Here is an 11,417-nt window from a genome sequence, read left to right on the forward strand (position 1 = left end):
CTAAACACCTTTTGACTTACTCTTTTTGTTTTTCAAATCAGATTTCCCGAAAACAGCCTAGATTTTGTGTTTGCTACCCATTTTCTGTGTTCTCTGCCACCCAAACACGCATAGCTTCCATTATGTTTTACCTCCACCCATTTTTTGCTAATCTCTAAATTTGAACTACCGAAGCGTTCTAAAACCCCAAAATCGAAACTTTCAAGGCTTTCTTTCTCTTTTTTTATGGTTTTTGTTTTTTTTACGATTTTTGGTATTGTTTTCTGCTGCTGATTTTTCTTTGCTTTCGACATTATTGTTCCCCTGCCAAGGAATATGTTTGATTTTTTCTTTATTTTGTTTCTTGCATCTAGGTGGTATAGATTGCGGATGGGTAAGCATTTGGGTGTTAAGAGAAGGGTTTTGGGTGTGGAATGATATAAGTGTTGACAGGGGATGATGGTTTAGGTGTTATGCTGATTAGGTTGGGAATGGCAGTGAAGTGTGGCGGTTTAGTGATGGATGTTGTGTGGTTTAGGTGATGGTGGCTGTGATTCAATGGTGGTGGTGGCATTGGGTTTTGGCAAGGTCTTTTTTTGCATTTAGAAATTGGTCTCTTTTCCATTTGATTTTGACATAAATTTATCGACATCTTAAGATCACTAGAAAGACCAAGGAGAAAAAGGGCGACGTTGGGTAAAAAGAGGTTGCTTGGCAACTGAAATTCAGCTACCATGATGGCTTGTAGGGTGGTTTTGCAAGGCTAGGCGAATGCTTGGGTGGTGCCGTGTACAACACCTTCAATTTTCTTTAAATCAATTTTTCTCTTCTTAATTTTTGATTTCTTCAATTAATTAAAATTTAATTAATCTTGTAATAAATTTGGACATGCACACACAAAAAATGCCTTTGGGTCTCATAAATAGATTTTGGACCTTAAAATTGAACCTATACAATATCGAACTTACCATACCTTACTTGAATAAAATTGGACCTAAGAAAAATCGATTAAAATGAAGCCTCAATTAATATGTCCAAATGGGCTCTAATGTTGCATGACTAAATTCCAAATAAAAGTTGAAATTTAGGAATTTAGTTAGATAAAATTTGGTATTTACAATGATAGAGGCATACTAGATTGAACTCTCTAGACTTTTCAAATTAGGTTTAGTCCAAGTCAATATGGACTTTCTGTGCAAATCTTTGAAAACCCAGAGAAATTGGATTTCAATTATGATCCATTCTCTTTAATTAGTTAATTAATTACTAATTAATTATTTTTTATCAATGGATGGTTGATTAAGTAATAAAGAGAGTACATTATATTTTTTGTTACTTAGGTTTGAATTCACTAAAAGATTATGAAGGTGATTTTTCATAAATTCGTTGGGCTCAATGTAAATAAATCTTTTTGGATTGGCTTGGAATGAAGATATACTAAGTAACCTTTGACTGTTAAATAAAAAATTTAATTATTTTTTGAGCTAATTAGCATTAATCACCCATAATGAGTTGGTTTTAATTCAGACCTACGTGGCTAAATTCCTTAGCCAATTTTATTGATTTTTTTTGTCTCCACATCTTGTATTTTTTTCATTACAAAAAAAAAAAGGGTATTCGTGAAAGGAAAAGTTTTCTAAAGAAAAGCTTAAAGTAGGTAAAAGTTTTCATTGTTAACAATTTTTTCGTCGCTAATGAATGGATTATAGGTGACAAAAATTATCATCTCTAATACTCCTTTTTCGTTGCATAAAGATATCTTTATTTTAGCTAAATTTCTTAAATTAAAAAAGAAATGTTGTTAAAGGGTATTAACGAGGGAAATTCTATCGCTAAGAAGAAATTTTATCAATTTTTTTTTAAAAAAATAATGAATTATGTCGTTAATAGTAATTTTTTTAACATTTTTTTTTTCAAAAATAAATAAAGATTTCCAATGGTAATTTGTATTAGAAACGGAATTTCTACCACTAATAACTAAATTTTTACCAATTTATTTTGAAAATTAATTAAAGAATTTCATCACTAGTAGGCATTAATGACAAAAATTTTCTTCATTTAAATAGTGTTTATGAGATTTAGGGATCCTCATTCTAAATGAGGATGATCCTTTTCACATTTTACCTAATTTTTAAATTACAAATTTGATAAAAATCATTCATATAGATCTCAAATCAACTATAAAATAGCAAAATTCAATATTAAATTAGTTTTCATATAAATTCATAATGTCCATCACCTAATCATCATAAACATTCTAATTACTTAATTATTAAATAATCATATCCATATATAAACATTCATAAATATTCTTAAACCTCCAACAACATTCATTCAAAAGAAATAAAATGATCTCCTAGTCCTTGTTGTCAAGCATTTCCACTTGTGTGCCAGAAGATGCAAGAAATGAGTCACCATTGGACATTTGGCTGATCCTAAACAAACTTGACTTTACTTCCTATTAGGATTACTTCAATTCATCTTGAGATTGCTTTTCTTTTCCTAATTCGGTCTTTCACATTTGACATTTCCTTTTAGCATGAAAGTTTGAGTTTTTTTTAAAAGAAATTCTTCTTAGAGTTAATAAGACCATCAATGATGAAATTCCATCGCTAAAAACCAAGAACTGTCACTAAAAGCTCAACTTAATTGAAAATTCAAATTTTTTTTAAAAAAATCCTTGTTAAAAAGTATAAGAACATTAGCAACAAAATTTCATCACTAAAAAATGGAAAACCATTGCTAAAAGACTAATTTGGATGAAAATTCAATTTTTAAAAAATTTCTTCTTAAAGTATGTAAAACCAATAACGACGAAATTTCGTAGCTAAAAAATAAATTCTATCATTACAAGTCCTATTTAAATGAAAAAAAAAATTTAAGAGATTTTTTAAAAATATATTGTTGAGGAGATAAGTCACAGTTAGAGCCACAAGAGCACACAAGAAAGTCTATACATATATATTGGACATCACTTGTACCCAAAAACTTAAGCTATTAAGTTTTTGGGTCTTCCATGCATATATAAGATATCTTATTCATAATTTTTAGTGATATGAAATTTTTTACACAAATGTGAACTTTATCCCAACAATTTTTCCTGTTCACTTGTGAGTTTTGATCAAGTCTCACCTAGGCTCTCCCGTGCAAGTAAATCCTATTAACATCTCTTTTTGGGCTTGACAATCTTACATCTTTAGTGCACTTTTAGATCCAGTCACAACACTCAACCTTGCTGCCTAGGTTGTCTTAGTGCCTTCTCAAGTTTGCACTCCAAGTTGACTCAATACATTATTCACTTGGGTGTGTTGCTTCTACATATTATCATTATTCACTACATCTAAGTTGAATCTTTGACTCTGATACTAATTGTTGGAGAGATAAATCACACTTGGAGCCACGAGAGCATACTAGAGAACTTATATATACATGTTAGATACCATTTGAGCCCAAAGTTTTACATGTGAGTAAAAAATCTCATATCACTAAAAATATGAATGGGATATCCTATATATACATGGAAGACATAAGAACCCAATAGTTTAAGCTTTTGGACTCAAGTAGTGCCTAATATATATATATATATAGGCGCTCTGAATATATATATATAGGCGCTCTGATGTACTCATGTAACTTCAAATGTAACTTATCTCCCTAACATATATAAGACTATTAGCGATAGTATTCCATTGCTAATGGTTATAGTCATAATGGAGATCAATCCTTGGAGAAAATGATTTGATCTTATAAAATTTGTAAAGGAATTTCAAGTTGTGCAAAATTAGAGACGAAATTACCGATCCATTAGTAATTGCTTGTCTTTAGCGACACAATTTTGTCGCTAAATGTAAAGTTCCATTTCCTTCGCTATTTAATCTAAATTCCTTCACAATTGCTAATTTATAGCGTCAATTTTCTTTTGTTAATCATATGTTTTCTTGTAGTGTTTTGTATCACATAATTTGAAAACTAATTATTTCTTATATTTTAAAAAAACTAGTTGACGAAAGATGACAATTTATAAAAAGGAAAGCAATATATAAAAACTTAAAGAATATATATTAAAAAAAAATTGATCTACCACAACCAAGACTCAAGATGGTTGTACAAATAAATTAGGGGCAAAAACTAATTTATTTGTACAAAAAAGAAAAAAGGATGAGTCATAAAAGAATCGTAAATTTGTTATGCATACATGAATAGAAATTAGAGAAAGGTAAGTTTTAATAAAAGTCAAATCAATTTGAATTCAAACAATTAATTTATTAATTTTTTTTAAAAATATCATTAATGCGTATGAATTTCAAATATCAATGCTTACAACTCCTTTTTTTTTTGTATGCTATGACTTTTTTTGTAAGAAAATAAAGACCAAATTAATGTTGGAGAACCAAACATGTTCAAATAGTTGTGTTAGACAAGATAAATTGTTAGTCATTTTGTACTTCCAATAAATCATCGAACGATACGAATTACCAATAATTAATAATAATAATTGATTGAAAGAAAATTGGAGACAACTTGAGAAAGTTTGCCATGGCTTTCCATTTTCGTTTTTGGCCTTGGTTTTTGAGTTACTTGGAATTTTATAATTGATGACATTTGAATTCTTAGACAAGGTGATTTTGGGTACAAGTGCTAGAAAAAGATAATTCAAGGAAAAAAAAAAAAAACCCTACTCAGCCTTTTCTTTTAGCTAGAGACATAACTCAAAATTGGACGAGAGGTAAGAGGTGTAGGAAAAACAAAGAAATGAATGTGCTCATACTCCTGGTGCTCCTTCTGTGGCTGTCACCGAGTCTGTCTCCTCACTAGCTGAAGTCTTCAAGCGGTCAGCAGCCTTTTCAACCTACATACAACCAAAAGAAAAAAAATTACATAATTTAAGTTAGGATATGTTAAACTTAAATGGTTCAAATCAGAAATTGGAAAGAAAGAAATAGTGGTATTGTAAGTAAAAACCTATACAATTTTAAAGATAAAGATTTAATTTCAAATTTGAACAATATGTTTTGATTTGAGAATAATATATCAATAGGTGAACCAAACGCCTAGTTGCTACAATAAAAATATATTATTGACTAGATTGTTGTTTCATGCAAAGTTAATTACCTCCTTGTTCCAATTGGTCCTGGCAGTGAGAATAATAAGAGTAGCTGTTTGTAGAAGGACTCCAATAATCATTCCCCACCAAATTCCCTAAACAGTTTCAAAATGTACAGCAAACTTATTGTTAATAGGGAAATTTTATAAGAGATTTGTAGAGAATGGGCAGAGAATCAACTTACTGCTACTCCTAAACTAGTTTTGAAGCCAAGAACACATCCAATTGGGAGACCAATAATGTAGTATGTGGCCAGGTTTACATAAGCCACAATTGCTTGCCATCCACTCCCAATTGCCACACCTGAAATTCCAAAAACCTTTGGTCATGCATGCAATTTCATGAACTGTTTTGAAAGAATATGTTTGGTTTGTTAAATGAATGATTGATTACCAGAGAGTATAGGCTGAATGCCATTTAGGAAAACAGAGATGGCAAGCAGTGGAGTCAAGTCTGAAACCGCATCTATAACCTCAGAGTCACTTGTAAATGCTTTGCTCAATCCAACCCGGAATATCAAAACAATTATACTGAAAACTAAACTAATCAGGATACTTGTCCCATTCACCACAAAAACTGAAAATTTTGCTACCCTTGGATGACCTGCGCCTAGCTCATTACTCACTCGAACGCTGCCAAAGGCCAATTGATAATGACATAATGATATTCAGTGAAAACATAGAAAATTTGTCAGGTGCCATTGAAATATCTAATTTTAAGCTTTGATTGGTTTGCTAACCTGGCAGCTGCACTGAGGCCTAGCATAAATTGCATGTCCCAGTTCAAATAATTCATGCTGAAACATGCACCAAATTAGGATTTGTTGATTTATCAAGATTTAAATTTGATTGCTGGAACTAAGAGTCTAGTACTGTACTAATAGGCCATACCATTGTTAACTAAAAGAAGCAAAATTGGGAGTGAGACAAGAGGGTCATTAGCTTACCAAATTGAAATCGAGTCCAATGAGATTGTTGGATTAGTAAGAAGACCTGATATAAGCACTAATCCTTGGTTGTACCAAATCTCCAAACTACATATTTTAAGCTAAAATCAGACAAACAAAAATGTACTGTATCTCCAAACTACTGACAAAAGAAAAAAAGAAAGAGGCAATGTAAGCTACAACAATCAGACACATACCAAAGCATAACAGCAGAAGCAACAGTCAGCTTGAAATAAGGCCAAATTCCTGTGAAGGCTCGAAAGGATAAGCCAGTCCAAGTCTCCTTGCAAGATGGGCTGAGAACAATATAAAGCCCATTTACAATAACAAGAAGCCACCAAGAGAGGCTGAGAGTAAGAGCTGCTCCAATTAGGCCATAGTCCAAGACATAGACAACAACCCAAGTGAGAAGAATGTGCACCAGGAATACCCCAACAGACATAAATGCCAACGGATTCACAATGTTTTGTGCTTGCAAGAACCTTTGCATCGGGCAACTTACGGCAAATGCATAAATTTGAGGGATCAAACCTCGAGCAAAGACTTGGCCTTGCTCAGCTATGCTTTTGGTCTGGCCGATTGCTAGGAGGACATCACCAGAGTACCAATACAGGAATGTTAACAGGATTGCTGCTCCCAAGTGCAAGATTATTGCTCTTTGGCAAATGATTCCCATTGCTGAATATTGCTTAGCCCCATAGGCCTGTCCACACACAGTTTGCACTGCACTGGCCATGCCTAACTGTGTTTTGAGGAACGCCAGAAAAAAACAGAAAAAAAAAAAAAAAAAACCATTATAGAGGAGAGTAGTGTATAGTTTGTAAAACAAAGCTTGGAAGTTCAAACTGTAAGCATACCATAATCCCATAGGCAAGACCTTGAATGCCAACACTAGCAATGGAAGCACCAGCAAGCTCTAAAGCACCCAGATGTCCAGTGAACATTAAGGTGACAAAGCTGAGCATGTAATTGAAAATGGAAACAACTATAGAGGCACCAGATAGAAGCCAAAGAAGCCTGGACTCCCATGCCACAAGCCTTGGCCACCATCGAAGTGCAACTGGCCTGTACTGCAAAAACTCTTCGATTGCAACAGATGACAAATCGGGTATCCTAGAATGGGAGTCGAGACCGAGTAGCAATGGTTGATACTCAGCAGCAGCCGAACCCATTGTGAGACCACAGCAACCAATTGAAGAATCTAGCAATGACTAATTTTACTTTTAATTTTGACGCTTTGAAACATATACATAAAAGCCAATATATTTAAACTAGTTGTTTTATGGTGATAGAGAAGACGAAAAGAATCAGATAGCGCTGTAATTAAGTTAGTTAACTACCATTCTTTTTAGATCGTTAGAAGAGAAGAGTAGATAAATCTAACAAATTTGTCAGATGATTTAGGTTTGGTCAATACTACAACTTACAAGAATAAACTACTAGCATTTTAATCATTTAAAGTATATAGAAGTTTAGTACAATTTTAAATTCCTTCTTCTGGTTTGCAGATTTTGTCGCCAAGTTAAATGCTGAGTTAGGTGGTGCACGTGCACCTAATAATAATTCTTTTAAATCCAATTTGGTTCTTTAACTATGAGTTTTGTAAGCATATGTTTGAATCAAATACTCGTGTTTCTTTTTTTTTTTTTTTTTTGGGTTAGGCGACAATTGGTTTTTAAGTTTATACAATACATTTTTTTTAGTCGATCCAAACAAATTTATTTATATCTAATAAATTTATAAAAAATTATTTTCACACAATCTCTCAACAAATTAAATGACGACAAAAAAAGAGTATTCTTTTTATCACTTAAGTATCATCCATTAATAATACTGAATTAACGAGTTACAAGACAAGAGGGAAAAAGTTTTAATTAGCTGTGTGGCTTATGGTAGTTATTTCTATTATGAATTTATGGATTGATGAATAGAGACCTTGTCTACTTGGTGACACGTTGGGATCTTTCTTTACACTTTACAGCCCTACCGGTCAGTCTTTGCTTTCATTTTTGGTGAATTTTCCTGATGGACCATTGTTATTTTTTCTTTGCGATAGAAGTTAGTGGTGGTTGACTTACTGTTGACTGTATCTTATTCTCCTTGATATTAGCTTTTGAAGGGCTCTTTTTAACTTCAGACGTCATTTGATTTTGTTTCTGAGATTTTTCATGTTGTTGAAGCTAGGGCGCCAGCTACCTTTGGACTTCAAATTAGCAAAATTTGAGATGTGATCTCGGTGATTTTTATCCTTTAAGAGGAAGTAGTCGAATAAAATTGGATCAAAGGATATCAAATTAATGTAAAAACTGATCAGGCCATTTCAATTCGAGAAAGATGAATCAAACTTATGGGTTCTTTTGAAGATGCAAATGAATGGCTTAAACAAGTCAATATAAATTGAACTAGAATAAGATTAAAAAAAAAAAAGAAATGGGAAAGCTTATTGATTTGAAGCTTCTCCGCCAAGATAAAATTGCACAAACTTGAGCCTTTTACAGTGCCTTTTTTCACTGTTGACTTGATGGTTTTTGCAACCTCCTCCACTATCTGTACCTGTGGCCTAAGCAACAGCTAATGGAAGTAATCTGCATTAATATCTGCTACCTGAGAAATCTCCCTTCCCTGATTTTTGGTAACCATTAGGAGCTCAACTACCAGCCACCTCTTCCTGTAATTGAATCTGCCACGTGTCCTTATTCTTTGATAAAACTATAATTATTGTTAACCAAGGAAAACAATTCCTGGTAAAGAAATACATTTGGACCAGACAAAATGTGTTCAAAAAGATTTTTTTTGGTACGGTTTTAGCAGTAAAAAAAAAAAAATTAAATAGACTCAAAATGTATGAACTCAAATGATAATCTTTTTCTACTGACTTAGATTATATTTCTTATTAAGTCATTTACCATATTTTTAGTGATTGATGCCAACAATTACGTTGTTTGTTGATAAAAGTATTATAAATTTATGCAAAAAAAATTTTAATTCTTATAATCAGAGTTTAAATCTTATTAAGTTTAAATATTTTCAGTGGTTCACTTGGATGAAATATTTCACATCTCATCCACTAATTGGTCTAAAGACCATTAATTAGTCGATCACAAATATACCAAATGGCCGACTTAATTTAAATAAGTCATACGTATTTAACTGACTAATCAAATGTCATGTCACTGATCCAAGTCACTCTTACTTTTGTCCCATGCGACCCCTTTCTCGTTGGTGGATGTACTTATAGTGTAAACACATGCATAAGTGTCCTTGATATTATACATTTTATGCAACAAACAAAAATACAAATTCCTCGTTGTTGCATTTCAACTCCTACTATATATATATATATATATATATATAACATTTATTTGTGTCTACGGTGCAATCAATTGTTGCTTTATTTTTTACTATTATTATTATTATTAATTTATTTTTTTTATTAACAAAGAAACTGAACGAATAATAAAAGAAAAAAGAATCAAATCAAAATCAAATAGATTTGCGACATTCAGGCTAAAATCAAATCGAACATAATTGAATCCCAAAATTCAAACCCATATTGGTTCTGTTCGAATCCTAAAATTTTTCCTGGAGCAAGCTATAAATTGAATGCAAAAGCACAAAAGAAAACAAAGAGGGAGGTTAGTGTAAAAAATAGTTTTGATAGTTTTGAGTTTTTGTAAAAATTATTCTAAGTTTTAACGATTAAAAAATTGGATCTTTGGTTTTTTTTTTTTTGTGTGTTTTTGGGAAATCTAAAAAAATCAAGTTTTTTATTTAAAGATTTGAATTTTTCGATTTAACTTTTTGACAAGATTTGAAGTTTCTGACCAAGTTTTGATCAATTTTTCAGAAACCGATGATAAAACCCAATTTTCAATGGATGAATCTGAAATTCTAGAAAGAAGTGAGAGAGAAAAAAGAGCTAAAGAGAGAAGGCTAGGGTGGTTCTGAATAAAACAAAAGACTTAGGCTTTTATACTGCACTTAAACGACGTTGTTCTAAAAGCCTTAGATCTACACGTCTGCTTGTTAACCTGTGTGTTGATTCGCGCTTTAAACCCAACTCAATCCTAGTTTTTTCTTTTTTTTTTTCATTTTATTTCCTATTTACATTTTTATTTGTTTTACTTTTTTAGATTTTCTTATTTATTTTCTATTTCATTTAATTTGTTTTATTCTTTTTCAATTTTTTTTAATTTCAGTTATTATCATTATTATTATTCTAGTTATTTTTAAATTAAATAATTTATTTTAAATACTTTTATAAATTTTTTTAAAATAATAAAAAAATATAATAAAAAATATTTCTAAAACGAATTCATAAATCTTACTAAACTATTGAAGGTTTTTTCATGAATTTAAAATTTTTATGAATTCTACTAAACTTTTGGAGAATTTAATAAATTGATTTAAATATATATTATTAATAAAATATTTTGTATTTTATTCTACCAAACTATTGGAGGAGTTGCATTTTAAATTAAATCTTATCAAACTATTAGAAATTTAATATATTTTTTAAAAAATAATTTATAATAAAATCTCACCAATCTATTAGGAGATCTACACCAAAATAAATCTTATCAAACTATTAAAAGATTTTGCTAATTATTTCTTTAATTAAAATATAAATGAATTCGATGACAGAGCCTTTTTAAGGTGTGACACTAGTCTCCATAAATACTCATGAGGTGAAAGAATTATCTTAAATTACTATCAAACTACTCGAGTAATTTTAAGATTGATTTTTAATATTAAATATTTTGGTAAATTATAGATATTGTTAAGGCTTAGATAATTTAAAATCAAATTGATATCATCCTTTGGATGGGTGTTGTAAGGGTGATATAACATTTCTTACACATAATTACACTTCTGAATCTGAAATTTGATTTCGTTGACTAGAATCTATTATTTAAAGATACATAAGTCAATCTTAAGACTCCTATTTAAATGAGACAGATTCTGTTAAGTGCCAAATCACACATTAACAAAAAAGATTGGTGGTAACTCCTTTTAATCCATGTCTAATAGTAGGTCCACAGATCTATATATTATGACAGTTTGGTGACTCTATCGGGGATATCGAGAGTCAGGCTAATAAATGATTTCTTATTATCCAAGCTAACCTAATAAATTTAAGATTTTTTTTCTTTATTTGTTTATATGTTATTTATTTATTTATTCATTTTCATATATTTATCATTCATTTGCATATACATAAAATGAGCTCTACACCGAGTTCTATCCCTTATGAGGGAGTAAAGTAATGGAATAACAAAATACTCTCACTCACTTTTTTCGCTTGTAACCTATAATGGGCAAGAATTAGGGCATCTTACTAGTTTGTGATGGATGATGATGTAAGAAAAAATTTAGGAACCTGTTAGA

The 11,417-nt window shown here is 30.8% G+C and overlaps 1 protein-coding gene across 1 annotated transcript; it reads right to left on the reverse strand.

Annotated features, from left to right (window-relative positions):
* Positions 1-4,421: 4,421 nt before the first annotated feature.
* LOC111292275 (protein DETOXIFICATION 41-like) lies at positions 4,422-7,268 on the reverse strand. The gene is made up of 8 exons (XM_022884566.2): positions 6,887-7,268; positions 6,227-6,771; positions 6,030-6,116; positions 5,823-5,879; positions 5,477-5,715; positions 5,268-5,386; positions 5,092-5,178; positions 4,422-4,828 (listed from the first exon to the last, which is right to left on the reverse strand). Exons 1-8 carry the CDS (start codon positions 7,199-7,201, stop codon positions 4,742-4,744), a joined length of 1,536 nt encoding a protein of 511 aa, XP_022740301.1. The 5' UTR covers positions 7,202-7,268; the 3' UTR covers positions 4,422-4,741.
* Between the last annotated feature and the right edge of the window lie 4,149 nt (positions 7,269-11,417).

Source organism: Durio zibethinus, chromosome 10 (genome assembly GCF_047325235.1).
Source record: "Durio zibethinus cultivar Kanyao isolate XHJ-2024 chromosome 10, ASM4732523v1, whole genome shotgun sequence".
Taxonomy (NCBI): Eukaryota; Viridiplantae; Streptophyta; class Magnoliopsida; order Malvales; family Malvaceae; genus Durio; species Durio zibethinus.

Bases quoted from the DNA above. Each gene is read 5' to 3' on its own strand.
- LOC111292275 (XM_022884566.2), bottom strand. From the start codon at position 7,201: ATGGGTTCGGCTGCTGCTGAGTATCAACCATTGCTACTCGGTCTCGAC. The intron at 6,772-6,886 runs GTATGCTTACAG...CTCAAAACACAG, and splicing joins GTCTTGCCTATGGGATTATG to TTAGGCATGGCCAGTGCAGT. The intron at 5,387-5,476 runs GTAATCAATCAT...TTGGAATTTCAG, and splicing joins CATTCAGCCTATACTCTCTG to GTGTGGCAATTGGGAGTGGA.